Genomic DNA, 20,735 nt, shown 5'->3' with positions numbered 1-20,735 from the left:
AGGCTGAGGGTAGATTTGCAGGAAAGCTGCTGTGGAAAGTGAACCTTCATTCTGTGCCAGTGAGCTCTACCCTGGGCAGGAGGCTCTGCTTCAGAGGAGGTAGGGGGAGCTGATTGCAGCATTACTGAGCTTTCATTTGACTGCTGCTCTCTAAGCCATTTATTTTATCTACCTAGTCATAGGGCTGATAGGACACCAGAATTCAGCTCACTCAGTATCTTCTGTCCAGGGCCTTGGGGTCAGCTTGGGACAGACTGCAACCTCTTGATCTTGTCTTTCTCCAAGGAGCAGAAGGACACTACAAATCTCTGGAGTGCTTGGCCAGAGATACTGGAAAGTCAAGACTTGTTTCTGGTCAGCAGAGGGAGTGAGCCAGCCCAGAACCAGTGCTACTGAAGGCTGTGTGGCTGAAACTGAGTCAGTCTGTGGGTTTTTCTCTGTCTTTTTGGTTACCACTTGTGGTGTCCTCAGAAATACACTGCATGCTTCATGAGGTTTCTAGGTCTTCCTTACCCAGGAAATAGGTTAAAATTGACCACTGCATTCTTGCTGATGAGGTGGTGCTGGTTAATGGCTGGTGCCTCCAGTTTTGAAACTATGTCCTCTCCACAGTGTAATCTGGGTGTCCTAATGTGAACCTGATGTCTTTCCTCAGATCAAGGGGTCCTAGAAGAAAGCACAGCTTAACTGAGGCTTTCTTGTGCTTTATTACCTTGGCTCTGAAGTTGTGTGGGGTCACTTCTGCTATATCCCACCTGTAGTACCTGAGTCTCTGGCACTGATTGCACCTCTTAAATTGAGGACTGTTAGAGAGTTTGTGAACACATTAAAGAAACACTGCAATGAAGGACAAAACATATAATATCAAAATTGATGTGATTGAGTTTAACAGCATTATGTACTACTTACTGAAAAGTTAAATTTTCAACTTAATGCAAATTGAGAAGAAATATATTACTAGGATAACTGGAAAACTTGAGTGAGTCAATGACAAAAGGAAATAAAGTGGTTTAGGGTTTATCTTTGAGAAGATGTTGAGACTAACTGGTTTTAAAGCAGAATTCTTCCTAGCAGGTAATTTAAAAAATACTGGAAAACAGGGATGTAAAATTTTCCAATTCATTTTCGACATGAATTTCATATCAAGATTTGATATAGTATGAAAAATATAATTCATTCTTAAAGTAATGTGCATATAAAAATTCAAGTAAAATACCATACGTTCATACTTGGGTACTTATCCATATTGACATACCATTGGAAAGAGTAGTTTATGCTTATGCATAATAATAGCTTAACATTAGTAATGATATAATGTATTACATATATTAAAATGTAAAAATCACCTAATTATGTTGTAAGTAGAGAAAAAACACTTGACAAATTTTAGCAGCCATTTTTCACAAAATCTACTTAAGTAAAATGTGATTAAAATGATGTTCCCTACTGGCAGGAAAATAGATTTCGATCAATGGAACAGAACAGAGGATTCAGGAGAAACCTCAAGCACATTCAATTATCTGATATTTGTGTGAGTGTGTGTGTGTGTGTGTGTGTGTGTGTGTGTGTATGGTGCTGGGGATAGGAGGCAGAGCCTTATGCATGCGAGGCAAGAGCTCTACCACTGAGATGCATCAGGTCAAATACTTAAATTTTGTAGAAGGGACCAAAAACTTATGCCAGAGAGAAGACGGCATCATTAACAAATGATGCTGTGAAAAATGGCCATGCAGATGCAGACGAGTGAATCTAATAAACCCATATATCTCACAGTGTATTAAACTAAAACCAAAATGAATCAAAGATCTAAATGTTGAAAAAAGTTTGTTGGAAGATAAAATAGATAAAACTCTTAAAGATGTAAGCATAAGCAAGGATTTTCTGAACAGAACATGAGTGGCACAAGAAATAACATCAAGAATCAACAAATGGGACTGTGCTAAATAAAAGCTTTTGCATAGCAGAGGAAACAACCAACAGAGTGAAATTACAAACTACAGAATGGGAAAATTTTTTTACCAGTTAAACCCAGGAGAGGGGACTGATATCTAGAGTAAAGAATTAAAAATTGGTTCCCCCGAAATAAAAAACTCAATTAAAAAGTGAGCAACTGAAATGAATAGACAAGTGACAAACATTCAAAATTGTAACAAAAATTTTCAAAATCACTGGCCATTGGAGAAATGAAAACTAAAATGACACTGATACTACATCTTAGTCCAGAAAGAATGGCCAGAAAAAAACCAAACAACAAACACTAGAGAGACTTCAGGGAAAAGGGAACCCTTCTACACGCTCAGTGGGAATGTAAATGAGTACAACCACTCACTATACAGTATGAAGTTTCCTCACACAACTAGAGCTAGACATTCCATTTGACCTAGCCATTCCACTTTTAGGTATTTTGTGAAAGAGTTAAAAACATCATATTACAGTGCTACTTGCATACCCATATTTATTCTAGTATAATTCATAATAACTAAATCTTGAAAGCAGCTTATATGTTCAACAACAGATGAATGAATAAAGAAAATATGATATTTATACACAGTTGAGTACTATGCTGCCAACAAGCATGATAAATTTGAAGGTTGCACCTTGAAAGCATGTTCAGTGAAATCAAACAGACACATAAGCTTAAATTTTACATGGTTTATCTTATATAATAAACCCAAAATATATACAAAGAGCTTAATAAAAGGTATATAATAGAAACAGGGAGCTAGGTCTTTTTCATATGGGAATAGGATCAATAAATGGAGAAAGGAGGGAGGGAGGGGGAAAAGAAGGTGAAAAAAGCATTGAAATGTGTTAGGCATATGTACCAACTCCCCACAAGGGATGTAGTTATTATGTAATGCAAATATGTAAAAGAACTGTAAAAAGATGATAAACCACAAAAAACCAAATTATGTACTTTAAAAAGGCATCAATTTAAAGAATAATATATTGACAAAACATGGGGAGTGGCTGAAGCTGGAGATGGATCATATGCGCAGGGTTGGAGCAAGCCCTGTCCAAGAACAAAGATCAGCTGAGGTAAGCTCTGTGAACAAGCTGCTCCAGTTCCGAGAATGTGAGGCACCCTGAGGCTACCATGCAGGCAGATTGCTAGGCAGAGGGTGTCCTGTGACATTAACCTACCGCATACATCAATAAATGAACTGCAACGGTTGAGCAGTTCCTTTCCTCCCATTTGGAGCAGGGCTCCTCCTGACCTCAGCTTTCTATATTTTGACTCTTATCTTTTTTTCTAATTTATTTTAAATTATTTATTTTAAATTCTAATTTATTTTAAAGAGACTAAGACAAAAGAGGACATAACAAAGCAGATCAGAGCAGAACAATGTAAGCAACACAGTATTTCACAACACAACCTGTAATTAGCAGCAGCTACCATAATGTCTCTTTCTTTGAAATAGATGAACATAAATTCATATCCAATAGTATCAAACATAACAAAATGTTATAAAACCATTCAAAAGAATGAAAGTGTTACAGGGTATTCAGAACCAAATAACAGAAAATGAACAATGGCCACTATATTATCTCATTTTCCATAGAAAATTTGTGTATATTATCACACATAATAAAATCCAATAAGATACAATATGATAGAACCAATGGAAACAGAGGAAAAAACGCATGGTAGGACTTCAGAGTAAGATGATATTAAATCAGCATTGTCTATTATAATGTCTTGTTTTCTTCAAAGCTGTTCATACTATCACAGATAATAAAATCAAACAAACCAGGATAAAATCATTCCAACTAATGAATGCAGACATTATAAGGCTTTAGAGCAATGTAATGAGGAATTGTGATTACTATAAACTCTTAGATGTACACTTACCATTTCTTACACTAGGGAGACTATACGGTAAATACATGTAGTTTGATTTATTTAGCTTATGAATATGGTCTCAAGTTGTGTCCATTTATTTGTAACTATCACAATGTGATCATTCTTTATAGCTGAGTATACTCCATTGTATAAAAATAGCACAACTTTTTTATCCATTCCTCAGTTGATGGACACTTAGGTTGTTTCCAAGATCTGGCTATTACAAATTGTGCTGCTATAAACATGGGTGCACAAATATCAATGTAGTATGATTTTTTCAGTTTTTCTGGGAATATGCCTACAAGCAGAATAGCTGGAACAAATGGGATTTCCAATCCCAGATTTCTGAAAAATCTCCAGACTGGCCTCCACAATGGTTGCACCAGTCTACACTCCCACCAACAGTGCAGGAGAGTTTCTTTTTCCCCACAGCCTCTCCGGCATTTTTTGTTGATAGTTTTCTTGATTCTGGCCATTCTTTCACTGAGATGGAATCTCAGTGTGGTTTTAATTTGCATTTCTCTAATGACTAATGATGATGAACATTTTTTCATGTATTTATTTGCCATTTGTATTTCTTCATCTGAGAACTGTGTATTCATCTCAGATGCCATTTTTGGGTTGGATCTTTGAATTTCAGGGGTCTGATTTTTTAAAATTCTTTATATGTTTTAGACAGAAGTCCTTTGTCTGAGGGACAGTTCACTAAGGTTTTTTCCCAGTTTATGGGTTTTCTTTTCACTATGCAGGATATTTCTTTTGACATGCAGAAATTTTTTATTAAGACATGATCCCAGCTATTGATTCTGGGAAGTATTTCCCATGTGGTTTGACTCTTGTTCATGAATTTTCTACCTACCACTATGTCTTCAAGACTTTTACCTAATGTATCTTCCAACAGATTTAGTGTTTCTGTTTTAACATTCAGATTTTTGATCCATTTAGATTTTAGTTTCGTATATGATGATAGGCATGGGTCTAGTTTTCGTTTTCAGCATGTGGAGAGCCAGTTTTTCCAGCACCATTTATTAAAGAGACTGTCGTTCTTCCAGTGAACATGTTTGGCCCCTTTATCAAAGATAAGGTGGTTGAGTGTGTGGGTAGTTGTGGTTGTATCTTCTAATCTATTCCATTGATCTTCAGCTCTGCTTTGATTCCAGTACCATATTGATTTTACTACAGTTGCTTTGTAGTATAACTTCAGGTCAGGGATTGTGATGCTTCCTGCCTTGCCTTTGCTGCTTAGACTAGCCTATGCTATTCTTAGGTCTCTTCTGGTTCCAGATATATTTTAGCAGTGATTTTTCTAGATCTCTGAGGTATGTTGATGGTATTTTCATTGGGATTGCATTGAATCTGTATAACAGTTTTGGGAGAATGACCATTTTTACGGTATTTAGTCTTCCTAACCATGAGCAAGGAATGTCTTTCCATTTTCTGAGATTCTCTTTGATTTCTTCTTTCAGGATATTATAATTTTCCCTATATAGATCTTTTGCTTCTTTTGTGAGATTAAATCCTAAGTATTTCATTTTTTTGGATGCTAGTGTGAAGGGTGTGTCCTCTTTTATTTCTCTCTCAGTGATTTTATTGTTAGTGTATAGAAATGCTATTGATTTTTGTCCAGATACATTGCTGAATATATTTTTTTATATCTAGGAGTCTTTCAATGGAGTTTTAGGGGTCTTCTATGTAGAGTATCATGTCATCTGCAAATAATGATAATTTAACCTTCACTTTTCTTATCTTTACCCCTTTTATTTTTCTCTCTTGTCTAATTGCTCTGGCTAGTATTGCCAGTACTATGTTAAATAGGAGCGGTGATAAGGGCATCCTTGTCTTGTACTTGATTTTAAGAAAAGGCCTTCAGTTTTTGGCCATTTAATATGATGCTGCCTGATGGTTTGTCATAGCTAACTTTTATCATATTGAGGCAAACATTCCATTCCAATTCATTCCAATTTTCTGTAGGTTCTTAGCATGAATGAGTGTTGGACCTTATCAAAAGCTTTTTCTGCATCTATAGAGGTGATCATGTGATTCTTACTTTTGGCTTTGTGGGCATGGTGGATTACATTTGTTGACTTATGTATGGTGAACCATCTCTACATTCCTGGGATGAATCCCACTTGGTTGTGGTGTATAATCTTCTTGATGATTTGCTGCATCCAATTTGCCAATATTTTATTGAGGATTTTTGCATCTGTGTTCATTATGGAGATTGGCCTGTAGTTCTCTTTTGTAGTTGAGTCTTCTCAGGTTTTGGTACTAGAGTAATATTTGCTTCCAGGAATGACTTAGGAAGAATTGCTTCCCTTTAGATTTCATTGAAGAGTTTGAGTAGTGTCGGCATTAAGTCTTCTTTGTATTTCTTATAGAATTCTGCAGTGAATCCACCTGGGACTGGGCTCTTCTTTGTGGGTAGGGACTTAATTACATTTTCAATTTCCTACATAGAAATTGGGTTATTCAGCAGTTTTACAACTTCTTGACCCAGCTTTGGTAGTTCATATGTTTCCAGGAATCTGTCCAGTTCTTCTGTGTTATCAAACATATGAGACTAGAGATTTTTGAAATAGGTGTTGATGATCCTTTGTGTTTCCACAGAGACTGTAGTGATTTCACCTTTTTCATTCCTTATTGCATAAATTGGTGCTATTTCTTTCCTTTTATAAAATAAGGTTGGCTAGGAGTTTATCAATTTTATTTATTCTTCCAAAGAACCAACTCTTTGGTACATTGATTCTTTGGATTGTTTTCTTAGTCTCTATTGTATTAATTTCTGCTCTGATTTTTATAATTTCCCCCCTTCTTTTGGCTTTAGGCTTGACTTTCTCTTCTTTTTCTAGATGTTTGAGGTGTAGCAACAGGTTGTTTATTTGTATTCATTCTGTTTTCCTGATGTGGGAACTCAGTGCAATAAATTTTCCTCTGAGGACTGCTTTCATTGCATCCCACAGATCCCAGTAAGGTGTATTTGTATTTTTGTTTACTTGTAGGTATTGTTTAATTTCTTCTTTAATTTCCTCTGTGACCCACTGATTGCTCAAGAGTGCATTATTCAATTTCCATGTGTTTGTGTGATTTTTGCAGTTTCTTTCATCATTAATTTCTAGTTTCATGGCACTATGATCTGATAACATGCATGGGATAATTTCGGTTGTTTTGCATTTATTTAAATATGTTCTGTGAGCTAGTATATGGTCTATTTTAGAGAATTTCCCATGTACTACTGAGAAGAATGTATATTCTAATGTTGCTGGATGAAACAGTCTGTATTTGCCTAGCAAGTTCATTTGTTCACAGGTGTGATTCAGTTCTGTTTTTTCTTTGCTGATTTTCTGTCTGGTTGATGTGTTCCTTGGTGTCAACAGTGTTTTAATGTCTCCTGTTATAATTGTGTTATTGCTAATTTGATTTTTCATTTCTATTAATACTTGCTTTGTATAACTTGGTGCTCTGGCATTGGGTGCATATATATTTAAGATAGTTATCTCTTCCTCTTTAAGTTTTCCCCTAACCAGTATGTAGTGACCTTCTTTATCTCTTAGGATCATTCTTGGTTTGAAGTTCACATTGTCTGCAAACAGACAATGTGCACTTTTTTTTTCAGTTCCTGTTGCATGAAGTATTGTTTTCCATCCTTTGACTTTCAGTATGTGAGTTTCCTTTTGGGTTAAATGGATTTCTTGCAGACAGCATAAGGTTGGATGTTGTTTCTTGATCCATTCTGCCAGTCTTTTTTATTTATTTGTTGAATTGAGACCATTTACATTAATGGTTATAACTGTTATATATTGGCTTATTGTTGACATGTTATCTTTCTGCTGTTGCATCTTTATCTTTCCATTGTGTTTAGTTGTCTACCTTGCTTAGTGGTTTTTTTCCTATGTGTATCTAGACTGTCTTTCAGTATTCTTTGCAGGGTTGCCTTGGTGTTCATGTAATTCTTCAACTTTTCTTTGTCATGGAAGTATCTTAGTTCTCCATCCATTTTGAAAGACAGTTTTTCAGGGTACATCAGTCTAGGTTGAAAATGATTCTCCTTTAGAATCTGAAATACTTCACTCCAGTCTCTTCTTGACTTCATTGTTTGTGTTGAGAAGTCTGCTGTGATTCTGATAGACTTTCCTTTATAGGTGATCTGTCTTTTCTCTGTGACAGCTTTGAGTATTCTATTCTTATGTTGGATTTCTGGGATGGTGATTATTAAATGTGGGTGTACTTTTTAGTTATGGCTATTTGGAGTTCTATATGCTTCACTTATCCTAATGTCAGTTTACATTCTCATGTTTGGGAAATTTTCCAGTATGACATCTGTGAATAGCCTTTTGATATCATTTGTGTTGTTCTCTTCTTTTTCATTTATCCCTATTAATGTTATGTTGTTTTTCTTTGCATCATCTTGCAGCTGTTGAATTGTTATTTCCTGATTCCTTGGTATATTTAAAAGATATTTCCTTTCCTGTTCATTAGCTGCAATCTTGTCTTTGAGATCTGAAATCCTTTATCTTCACTTTTGTTGAGTCGGTTTTGACAACTTTCGAGGGAATATTTGATTTCTTGCATATCTCTTTGAATCTGCTTCATGTGTTCTGATTGTTTCTTAAACTGTTCATCCAGGGATTCTGTCTTTTTGTTCTGTTCCTCTAATTTTTTAACTGTGTCTTCTTTATATGTGTTCAGCATCTTTTTTGTTACTTTTATCATATCTTCTTTTACCTGGGAGATTATTTCTAGTTTGAATTCCTTTAAAGCTTCTTGGAGTTGCTTTTTTATTTCAGTTGCTATTATTACAGATATTTCAGGTGTATGGCATGTATTTTCTTCTATGTACGTGGCTCCTAGGCTTTCTTGGGATGGGCTGGAGGTTTGAGATTGCATTTGGGTCTTTTGTTTTGTCATTTTCCTATATTTCTGTGTTTCACGTGTTTTTCTAAGGCTTCCCCTGGATGTGTTCGAAATCGTCTCCTATGCCCTAGGCTCTGGTGACTGAATGGAGGTTGCTGAGCATGGTCCAGTCAGGCCCTCAGGCCTTCCCCTGCCACCTTCAGTGTTTCAGGTAGCTGGGCAGGCACCCAACCATTGTGGAAGATGGGCTAAAGCTCTCCCCGAGCAAAGACCAATGCCCTGGAACTCACTTCACTTGCTCTCAACTCCCGTAATTGAAGAAGATCGCTGCGCATAATCTACTCAGGCTGCAAACCCTCCCAAGGCTAGTCTAGTCTGGTTGGGGTCTGGTTGGGTCTTTGAGCTCTGGGGGCAATGATCTTAATAAGTCTCCCAGAGTTCAGAATGGTGTATGACTCACCACAGCCGCCAGCTGGGTTTCCTGGTTCCAGAGAAGGTTGCTGGGCATTTCATTTCTGAAACCTGCCAAGAGAGCACAGCCTAGTGTGACTGGGCTCTGGGAGGGTCCTTGAGCTCTGGGAGCAATGATCTTAATGTAGTCTCTGAGGCACGGAATGGCATGTAGACTCACCCCAGACGCCAGCTGAGTTTCTCATTCTGTTTTCTTGATGTGACAATGTATGGCTATATATTTCCCTCTTAGGATTGCTTTCATTGCATCCTGCAGGTGTCGATATGTTGTATCTGCAATTTCATTGAATGTATGTATTGCTTAATTTTTTTCTTTAATTTCAACTGTAACCTATTGATTGTTCAGGAGGTTGTTATTTAATTTCCATGTTTATACGCAGGTTTTGCAAATTCTTTCATCATTAATTTCCAACTTAAGTGCACTATGGTCTGATAATATGCATGGGATAATTTCAATCTCTTTACATTTACTTAAGAATGTTCTATGGGCCAATAGATGGTCTATTTTGGAGAATGTCCCATGTGTAACTAAAAAGAATGTGTACTCTGATGTGGTTGGATGGAACACTCTGTAAACATAGACCAAATTTATTTGCTCACAGGTTTGATTCAGTTCTGTTATTTCTTTGCTGACATTTTGTCTAGATGGTCTATCTCTTTGTGACAATGAGGTATTACAATTGTGTTGTTGCTTATGTGGCTTTTCATATCTGTTAGTATTTGTCATCTATAGTAGGATGCTCCAATATTGCATATATATTTATGATTGTTAGCTGTTCTTCTTGAATTATTCCCCTGACAAGTTTCTTTATCTCTTTTCGTCATTCTTGGTTTGAAGTTCACATTGTCTGCAAATAAAATAGCTGCCCCTGCTTATTTCCAGGTTCCTGTCACATGGAATATGGTTTTCCATCCTTTGGCTTTTAATCTATATGAGTTTCCTGTTGATTCAGATATGTTTGTTGAATGTTGTTTCTTGAATATTGTTTCAGCATATTGTTGGTCCTGCTTCTTTATCCATTCTGTCAATCTATTTCTTTTAATCAGTGAATTGAGGCCATTTACATTGATGGACATAACTGATATGTCCTGGCTCAACTCTGTCATGTATTTTTTCTGCTGTTTGTTTTCTGCTTTTACTCCTTGTTTAATTGCTTTCTCTGTCTGGTGGTTTCTTTCTGTTGTTGTTCTGGAAATTGCAGTCATTTTTATCTCTGTCTAGTATGTCCTTCAGTACTCCTTCTGGGGTTGGCTTGGTGCACAGGAATTTTTTCAGTTGTTCTTTATCATGAAAGTATCTTATTTCTTCATTAAATTTTAAAGCAAGTTTTTCAGTGTACATCAATTTAGGTTGAAAGTTATTTTCTTTCCTGGCTTGAAATACTTCACCCCAAGTTCATTGGAACTTGAGAAGCTGGGGTGAAAAGTCTGCAGTGATTCTAATAGGCTTTCCTTAATAGGAGAATTTTGTCTTTACTCTAACAGCTTTTCGTATTCTGTTTATATGCTGTATGTCTGGGATCTTAATTATTATATGTCTGGGCGTACATTTATTTTGATTATGACTGTTTGGTGTTCTACATGCCTCAGTTATCTGTATATCAGATTCTTTCACCATGCTGGCAAAATTTTCTGCTATTACTTCTGTAAATAGTTTACCAATGTCATTCATGTTGACTCCTGCATTTTCTTTGATGCCTATTAGTATTATATTGTTTCTCTTTGCATCATCTTGAAGCTGTTGAATTGTCATTTCATGCTGCCTTATTATTTTTAAAAGTTTTGTCATTTCATGATCACTAGCTGTTATCTTGTTGTCAAGGTCTGAAATTCTATCCTCAGCTTCATTTATATAGTTTTGCCAGCTCTCAATAGAATCTTTTATTTCTTTGATATCTCTGTGAATTTATTTCATGCATTTTACTTCCCTTTCTTATATTGTTCATTCAAGTTGTCTGTCATTTTCCTGTGCTCCTGTACTTTTTAAAATCTATTTCTTCTATAGCTATGGTGAGAAACTCCTTTATCTTGTTGTCATTTCTGTCTTTATGTGAGAGATTATTTCTAATCTGATTTCTGCTATAGCCTCATGGATTCGTTTTTTTATTTCACTTGCTATCATTTCAGATATTTTCGGTGTATGACTTATAATGCCTTCTATTTTAGTGTCTCCTGTACTTGCTTCTGATGGACTAGATGTTTGAGGTTGCATTTTGCTTTTTAATTTTGTCGTTTTCATCTTTTGGGCTAATATTTGGCCTTCCACTCCCACTAGTCTCAGCAGTCAGTGGTGTATATCTTAGGATCGTACTGTGTGTTTGATGCTTGTCCAATTGCTGGGTACCACAATGAAGGGGAGGGCCAGTCACCTGAATTTATCCTGAAGGACCTGTTGGGTGAATCCTATTTTCTTCCTGGGATGACTATCCTAGGAGTATTGATGTACAACAACCCTTAGTTCCTGCTGTTACTATGTCTTCAGGTTGTTCCAGACCACCAGATTGAGAAGGGCCAGTCATGTGGGAAGGGCCACCAGATTGAGAAGGGCCATTTCTCATGTGGGACCTATTGGGTGAATCCTATATTCTTCCTGGACTGATTAGTCTAGGGTATTGATGTAACACAACCTTTAGCTCTTGCTATTACTATGTCTTCAGATTGTTCCAGACCACCAGACCTACCTGACTATAGTGCTTGCCACAGCTGGGACCCTACTGTGTCACTGGGTGTCTCATTAGTCCTTTTAATTTTCTCTAGAATGGAGGAGGCCTCATTGGCACTCTCCTCAACTGACATGATGTTCCCTGTATGGAGGAAGGATTCACTCAAGCTTTTGCCATGCTAATAAAGATTTTGCACCTTTAGGGGACTTTGCCAATGCTTTGGTATACGCACTGAAGTCCTATATTTTTAGGGACAAACTCGCCCCACTGATGGAAGCCTACTGGGGGCCTCTGTTTGATGAAGGGCTACTGAATCTCCCATCAAACCTGCAAGGTTCACCCACTGCAGTAAAAGGTCCTGAGAAGACAAGGACCAGCTGAAAATCCACAGCAGTCTAGGTTCACAATGTCAAGGGGGAGTGGCAGCTAAAGATCTGCCACCCTCCAAGATACAGGGTTCAGAGGGGCAGTTGAAGGTTCTCTGCCCTCTGGGATCTGGGAGCCAAGGGAGCACAGGCAGCAGAAGATCCAGCCAGATCCGAAGTCCAGGGACTGAGGGAATGAGTGCAACTGTTGAATACCTACTGATATATGATGGGGACCTTCTTTGTGATAGGCAGAAGCTATAGACTGAGAGGCAGCCTGCCTCATAGACAAGGGCAGGGAGGCAGAAGTTCACCCTCTCTTCCCCTTGGAACATAGTGTGGGTCAGGTGGGCATAACTTGACAGTAGGGTCAACCTCCTGTCATGGAGATAAAGACTTCCTACCTAGGTAAAGTTGGCAGGAACACTGTGAGAGCAGAATTAGGGTCCTGGGAGTTCAGATGAAAGAAAATGCCTCTCTGAAACAGCGCTAACCAGCAGATTTCACTGTCTTGTCACCATTTAGACTTCAATGGTTATGATATCAGAACATGAAGGTGACTCTAAGAGAACGCAACAAACACCTGTGGCAGACTGTCTCTATGGACACATTCATCTCCCAGTGACCCACAGTTCCTCTGTGGGGACTACAAATGTGGGGCTGGGTTTGACTTTAGCTCTGCTCTACCCTGCAAGAATGGGCCTGAATGGCTCTCCAACCGACGGTGGCTGAACCCAAATGTGCTGTCCCCAAAGGCAGTGCAAAAGTTCCTCCCCATGGTGGACACAGTGGCAAGAGACTTCTCAGAGGCTCTGAAGGAGAAGGTGCGACAGAGTGCCCAGGGGAGTTGGACCATAGACATTCAGCCCAGCATCTACAAGTATACTGTGGAAGGTGGGTTAAAGATTTGTCCATAGGGGCTGGGGATTTAGCTCAGCGGCATAAGCACCTGCCTTGCAAGCAGGCCGTCGTGAGTTCGATCCTTGGTACCGATAAAAATGAAAAAGACAAAAAAAAATTAAAAAAAAAATAAAAAAGATTTGTCCATATCCCAGGGCATGGGGAGTCAGCCAGCAGTGGTGATGTAGGCCTGGGGTGGTGACTCAAGGCCAGCACCGTCTTTAATCAGTAATGGCATTCTCTCTGCAGTCAGCAATTTTTCACTATTTGGAGAAAGACTGGACCTCGTTGGACATAACTCCAGCTCTCATAGCCTGAAATTTACCCAGGCCATGAATGCCATATTCAAAACCACAGCACAGTTGATGTTCCTGCCGAGAAGTCTGTCCCAATGGATAAGAAGGCAAGTGTGGAAGGAGAACTTTGAAGCCTGGGACTACATCTCTGAGTATGGTAAGGCCCAGTGACAATAGAGTCATCTACTTTCCCAGGCAACAATCACCCCTCTTACAGGATCACTAGGAGGCAAAAACAGCAGGGTAATAGCAACCTATAGTGTTGCCAGCATGTTGGGATGAGACTGGGGCTGGCCTAAGATAGAGGTAACAAAAGGAGTACAGAGATGTGGCCGACAACAAGGAATCTCGGCACCCACTCTGGGGTGCTAAGTGCTCTGTTTTCTTCTGAAGCTGAAGATCACATCCAGAAGAGATATGAGGAGCTTGCTCGAGGTTGCTCTCAGTACAACAGCATTGTGGCAAATCTGCTGCTTCAGGGAAATTTACCACTATGTGCCATGAAAGCCAACACTCTGGACCTCATCGCAGGGAGTGTGGACACGGTCAGGCCACTAGCTAACCTACCAGGGGCCATTAAGCTCACCTGGACTCCTTGCACTCTCTTTTTGCAGAGTTGCCAACAGGCCCATGGAGGCATTGTTGCTGCATTCTTCGTATATTCAGTTCTGAAATGATGGAAAGTTTGAGGTGGGAGCAGAACGGTGGAGCTCACATGGAGCCTCACAAATTTGTCAGCCACAGGTGTGGGGAGACATGTGGAGGCTCAGGCAGAGTGAAGACGAACTTCCTTCAAGTAGTCTTTCCCACTTGTGCACATAGGGAACCTGGGAGGATGGAGAAAGGCTGAGTGGCACATGTGGGCTCTCACAACAAAGCCTGACAAGCAGCATAGGTATTAAGCAAAGATGCTTGGTGGACAGAGCAGAGGAGGGTAAGAGGTTCAGGGGTGCTGCTGGGAGAGGAGGAAGCTGGTGGCAACACAGGCAGGAGGGGGCTGGGTCTCTGGCAGAATCTTTCCTGTCACAGATGAAACCTTGTTTCCATGGCATCTGCTAAGTTCTTACTCAGAGATAGGCCTGTACATTCAGAGCAGAGAGTCAAGCCAGCCTGGGACACACAGGGAACAAGGGAGGATGCATCCACCAAGACAAGTGCCAGGGGGAACTCGTAAGGGAACAGAGAGACCCTGGGCCAAATGTGCAGTAATGAAGCAAAGAACACAGGCCAGGACAGGCGAGGAATGGGGGAAAAAGCCCTGGGCACAAAATCCACAGGACCTGGCAAGGCTTCAGGATGGTTGAGGCAGGTAAAGATGGAGGCAGATGGGGCAGAGAGGGAAAGGGCTCCTATCAGAAATGGCCTAAGCACAAATCCCTTATGTTAAGACTGGAGAAAGCCCACCATGGAAGCATGAGGTCAGAGTGGGTCCTGACCCTGTAGGACAGAGAGGATAGCTTTCAGGGTAGTCCAGCAGTGTCAGGGAGGCCTTTGCAAGGCCATTTCTGTGTGTCAGGTCACATAATGATCCTTTTTGGAGGCAGTGAAACACAGTACTCAGAACGGCAAAGGGAGGTGTTTTTCAGATCATCAAAGATGACTCTGAGTGCACATGAAGTCCCGGAGAATCATGTTCTGTTAGGACAGTTAGGGCTGTGCACCGCCAGGGCAGAAAAGCTGTTAGAAGCTGATGGATGGACTTCCGGTGTCATGGCTGCCCTGACCACAACGTAGTGCTGAGAATTTCTGTCCCGGCTAGACTGCTTACTGAGACTTCTACGGCCTACAGGCCTCATGGAAGGACTCTTGCAGACCGGAAAGACACACAGTGGTGATGCTGTGGGACGGGAGCCGGGGAAGGGATGGGGTCGGGCTGAGGTCTGAGAGGAGGCGGCAGAACGAGCTCTGGAAGCTGCAGCCTCCCGCCCAGCTCCAGACCCCGAGGTCCTCATGGCTTTTCCCTCGGTGGGGTCAGGTCACCTGTTACTGTTACCGCGGGTGCCTCAGGGTCTTAGGTCTCCAGACGCGCCCACACTGGGCTTGTCTATCTCTAACGTAGAAAAGAGGAAGACCAGCACTAAGAAACACTGTATTTCAGATCTTTTAATATATTATGGAGGATGTCAAAGATGTAAGATCTAGCCAATTGCTCAGTACACACAATTAAGTTGCCATTTGACTCTTCCGGGAGAACATGGCGGACAGATAACAGCAACTACCGGCGGCTCTCTGAAAGACTCGGCTCAGAAGCCAGGAATGGTGCGGACTAAGGAGACATAAGCAGGTGGAGATATGCTCTGCTGACTCAGGAACGAACTGGGCTGAGAGAAGCCAACTTGGAATGCAGTCCTGGTGCTAAAACAGGAACAGAAAAGACTCGGTGTGGAGGCTGGAACCGTGCCATTGTAAGCCGCGATTTGGGTTTCCCACCGCGCAGCGGCTGGCTGCCTCTACAGCGGCTCGGCAAGGGGAGAGACGTGCAGAAGCTCTGAGAACGGCAATCTGCGAACGGCAGGGAGGTGTGCACTGACTTATGGTGAGGTGAGTGAGAGAAACTGACACTCTACCACAGTTTGACTCCAGCGGAGGACTTTCTGGGCCCGAGCAGTCCTGCGGGAGCAGGGCGCGGTGGCGACTCCAGCCACACATCCCCCTCTCGGGCGGGATTGGTGAAAAGTGCCTGGCCTGCGTGACGCTGCCGGTGGACCTGGTAGACTGTCCCAACCCAGATCCCAGAGCCTGACGGTGGCCGGGAGGGGAGACGAGTAGGCTGCCTGGTCCGTAACTCCCTGGTGCGCAGCGGTGAGCGGGAACACCTAACTGGCGCAATTCGATCAGGCTGTGGCTGACTGGGAGAGAAGCTGGGCCTCTTATATAAGCTTGCATATATAAGGAACAGAGAAGAAGAGGCAGCATGGGAAGAGGCAGCAACAAGAAAGGCTCCTCGGCCCCCAATTCTGAGAAACAGGCAATAGCAGACACCGCACCAATACACATAAGGCACCATATAGAGAGCCTCATAGACCAATTCAGGAATGAAGTTATCAACGACCTGAAGCTAGAAGTATGCAGAATAGTTAGAGAAATGCTAAGCACCACCCAAGAAAAAACAGGTGGTGGAATGGAAGAACAGAAAAAAAGGGGAGAATTGTTTGATGGAGAAAACAGAGAAAGCATAGAATAAGTGAAGCAGGTTCAAAGGGACTACCAAGATACTAAGAAGTCTATCGAAGACTGGCATAACAGCTTGAAAGAAACTAAGGACAGACTATCTGAACTGGAGGGCAGACTTGTAATATGGGAGAATGAAATGAAAAACTTCTTAAAAATAACAAAGAAACAAACAGCAATAATACAAAGACAAGAAGATGATAAGAGGATCCATAACTTAAGGATTAAGAACATAAAAGAAGAAGTAGGGATGCAAACAAGTGAACTACAAAAGCTACTCATAGAAATAATCCAGGAGAATTTTCCTAATTTAGCAAAAGGTAAAGATACTCAGATGTATGAGGCATACAGGACCCCAGCTACCTACAACCCAAACAGAGCAACACCCAGGCATATAATAATAAAAATTCCAGAAATTCAATACAAGAACAGAATATTAAAAGCTGTAAGAGACAAGAAACAGACCACTTACAAGGGAACACCCATCAGAATTACAGCAGATTTCTCTGCACAAACCATCAAATCACGAAGAGCGTGGGGGGAAATAATTCAAGCATTGAAAGATAATAATCTCCAGCCGAGATTGAGATATCCTGCACAACTGTCCCTGGAAATTGATGGAAAAACAAGGTGCTTCCAGGATAAAGAGGAACTGGGGGAATTTGCAACCACCAATTCAACTCTACAGAAAGTATTGCAGGATATTCTAAAAAAAGAAAAATACAAAGAACCCAGAAATAGTGGCGGGGAGGCCACAACAAATGGAGCAGAGAACAAAATGAAGAAGACAAACTGACAGCTACTGACAGAAAAAGAGCTTAACAGAAATGAGGCAGAGAAGATTGGATGATAGGAACAGCTATTTTGGAGAAAATGACATCTTAATAGGTAATACTGATTTAGTATCATCTTGTTTTGAAGTCTCATCTAGCTTTTGTCCTTCTGTCTCCAATGGTCTAAATAGGCTGTATCTTATTGGATTTTATTATGTACGATAGTATAAGCAAAAACCTTTTAAAGACAAGGAGATTATACAGAAACCATTGTTCATTTTCTGTTAGTCGATTCTAAATACTCTGTAATGCTGTCATTCTCTTGAATGGTTTTACATTGTTTTGATATACTTAATGCTACAGTATACAAAGTTGTACTCAAGGATTTCAAAGAAAGAAACAATATGGTAACTACTTTTAGGTTAGGATTATCTGGTGGTGAAACACTATTCTGCTTAAATGGTTATGTTTTGATCTGCGCTGTTTCGTTGTTATGCCCTCTTTTATCTCAATCTCCACTCCATTATTTACTTTTTTATCTTTATCCTTTTAATTAAAGGAAAAAAATAGCAGGATATATTATAGTAACCCATTTTGACTTTTCATTACCTTGATTTAAAGCCCTGTATTACTCTCACCATCTGGTTTTTAACTGATGTTCCCCTATTCTGTTTTGCTGGATAGTATCAGGTTCGAAAGTTTAGGCATCAGCTGTGAAGATAATGAGATTCATTATGACGCCCATTCTTGTTGACTTTTAGCTACTTTTGAAGACCTACAATGTCTCCAATGTTTTGGTTTTGTCGGTTTTATTCTTTACTGTTTTGTTCAATTGTATTATAACTAATGATATAGGCAATTCTATTAGAGATAGCGGGAGACATTATGGTAACCATTGTTGATCACCTGTATTATGTTTTTACATTATCTATTATGTCCACCCTTTTGACTTGACCGATTCTGTTCTGTTATGTCACATTTGGTTTTACTCTCTTCCAAAAAAGTAATAAGAACCGTGGGAGCAATGAAACCCAAAATGTGTAATAGTCATGGTACAAAAGAGAGGAAAAGAAAGTGCTCTAAACTATATAACTGCATGTATATTTAAGTGTATAAGATAGAAAATGATATCACAGAGTTTTATTGGATCAATGAACAGAACTGTTTGCAGTATCATTGATGGAATGTCCACTTTACAAGCTTTAATTTTGTGACTTGAACAATTATTTCTAAGATGACAATATGTAATCCATTAACTAGTGATTTCCTACTGTTCATTTTTTTTCTGTAAATCTGTATAACTTGTACCCTTTCCCTGCTTTTTTTTTCTTTTCTCCTTAAATAAAATTAAAAAAAAAAAAAAAAAGAAGCTGATGGATGTGATCTCCAGAGCACTTCTTAATGATGTTACGGGTCACTCTCTGTGCCTACAAGAAGCGTGTAGACACTGAAGTGATATGGGATGGGGGCCTTTCCATCAGGACTTGTGTACATGTCTATGTTGTCAGTGCAGTCCTGAAGTCCAGGATGCTGAGCCTGTTCTGTATTGGGTGTGCGTATGGGAGAGCAACCCTGGATAGAGGGCTCGGCAATGTGCACTCCAATACTTACCCTCTGGCTCCTGCAGACAGCCTTACCATTGATGATGACACTCTTTGAGTTGGCCAGGAATCCTACCATGCAGCAGGCCATGCGACAGGAGAGCATGGCTACTGAATCCAGTATTTATGAGAATCCCCAGAGACTCAGAATGGAACTCCCCCTTCTGTGGACAGCCATCAAGGAGACCCTGAGGTAGGGCCCAACTGAACACTTGCATATGTCCTGAGTCTCTGCTCAAGGGCTTGAGGACAGAGCAGTAGCTATTGAGCAACTTCTCCAGGGAATGCTGTGTTTATGAGTGTGGCTTTTTCTCTGGGATCCCACTTCAACATTCTGTGCATACTTCCATGTTCTCTTTAACCTGAGCAGCCCATGTTGGCGGTGTCTAGGTGAGCTGTGCAGGTGAAGGACAGCCACCCTCAGGATGAAAACTGCCTTATCCTTTTGGGGATCCAGGTCACAAGGCTGATGCTGAGACCTGTCACAACTGAAGCATTTCTATTGAACTCCCTTTCCCAGGCTGTACTCTGTTGCTTCGTCTCTGAACAGAACCCTCACCTCACCCTTGGTGCTTCAGAACTACCACATCCCAGCAGGGGTGAGTGAGTCTCTATGATCCCTACTGGAAGTTTCCATCTGTCCATCTCACACCTCCACTTGCATCTATTTGTAGACTTTGGTGCATTTTTCTCTGTACTCCATGGGCCGAGACCCTGAGGTATTCCTGAGTCCACAGCAATATAACCCACAGTGCTGGCTGGAGAGGAGGGGGACCTACAAGCACCTGACCTTTGGATTTGGGGTTCGCCAGTGTGTTGGATGGCACATAGCAGAAGTGGAGATGCTGCTGTTTCTCCATCATGTGAGTGGTGTGTGTGGGGCCTGTGGGAAGGAGGGGGCCTTAGAAGATATATGATGTGGATTCTGTGGTAGAGGCTCTCACAGTTTAGGGAAAGGGTTTTTCTCGGTGGGTAATGTATAGTGAAGCAGAGTTTGTGTGGTAGATGGTTTGTGCTGTGGAAGAGGAGGTGTGACCTAGACAAGATGTGACCCTGCAGATTAGGCTGGTGCATGGCTGGTGTTGGGGACTGGCATAACGTGGCCCTGCATGGGAGCACAGTTCCTCCTTCCAGAAGTCTGGAGGCTGCACTAGGAGCTGGAGCAAACCATTCAGGACCCTGGGGCTGCTCAGGAACACAGAGACAAGTCCCACTTCTATCCTAGGGGCTGAAGTCCTTCTGTGTGGAGACAGCATACCAAGAGGATGTGAAGTTCGCCTACCGGTATATTATGATACCCACCTCTGCACCCCTCCTCACTTTCATGCCTGTGAGCTAATCTGACTGCCCTGCTGATTCTCCCCACCATACCACCACAGTCTGTCTTTATGACTCTAGACCACTACTCCACTTCTCCTGCAAGGGCACTGCTTCCTAGACACACTGCTGCCCAGTGGACCTTCTGATGAAACAGTCAATGCAATGTCCTGAAGGCAAATTTGGGTTAGTAAAGTTCAGTGAGACCAGGGCACCATTCAGGTGAAACTTGGTTATATGAGCAGGGTATTGCAATTCATGTCCTCACCTACCTTTTCCTGAAAATATTCTATGTTGGACAGGGTCACTATCAGGTGAGCAATGTGGCAGATACATCCCTCATCTTTCTGTGTAGCCTCATACACATTTGTTGGCTTCCACATGCCCCATGTCCATATCTCTGGGTATTATCTTAGGGATGAATCCTGGGAATCTGTGACTCCGTGTCTTCTTTGTGTCCATGTCTTCTTTGCTGCTAAAACA

At 40.8% G+C, this 20,735-nt stretch overlaps 1 protein-coding gene across 1 annotated transcript in view; it reads left to right on the top strand.

The window, feature by feature from the left end:
• LOC100727186 (cytochrome P450 11B1, mitochondrial-like) overlaps positions 1-20,274 on the top strand; it is a 58,644-nt gene extending 38,370 nt beyond the window's left edge. The window contains 8 exon segments of the mRNA XM_063231347.1: positions 12,332-12,404; positions 12,889-13,088; positions 13,344-13,547; positions 13,784-13,935; positions 18,962-19,128; positions 19,456-19,534; positions 19,610-19,798; positions 20,161-20,274. Coding sequence (XP_063087417.1) covers positions 12,332-12,404; positions 12,889-13,088; positions 13,344-13,547; positions 13,784-13,935; positions 18,962-19,128; positions 19,456-19,534; positions 19,610-19,798; positions 20,161-20,274 — 1,178 coding nt within the window.
• The last annotated feature ends 461 nt before the right edge of the window (positions 20,275-20,735 follow it).

This window comes from Cavia porcellus, unplaced genomic scaffold, assembly GCF_034190915.1.
Source record: "Cavia porcellus strain 051 isolate PalLab524CR breed Dunkin Hartley unplaced genomic scaffold, mCavPor4.1 scaffold_19, whole genome shotgun sequence".
NCBI lineage: Eukaryota > Metazoa > Chordata > Mammalia > Rodentia > Caviidae > Cavia > Cavia porcellus.
Note: the sequence above shows the minus strand (reverse complement) of the source record. Positions and strands in the feature narration are given on the sequence as shown.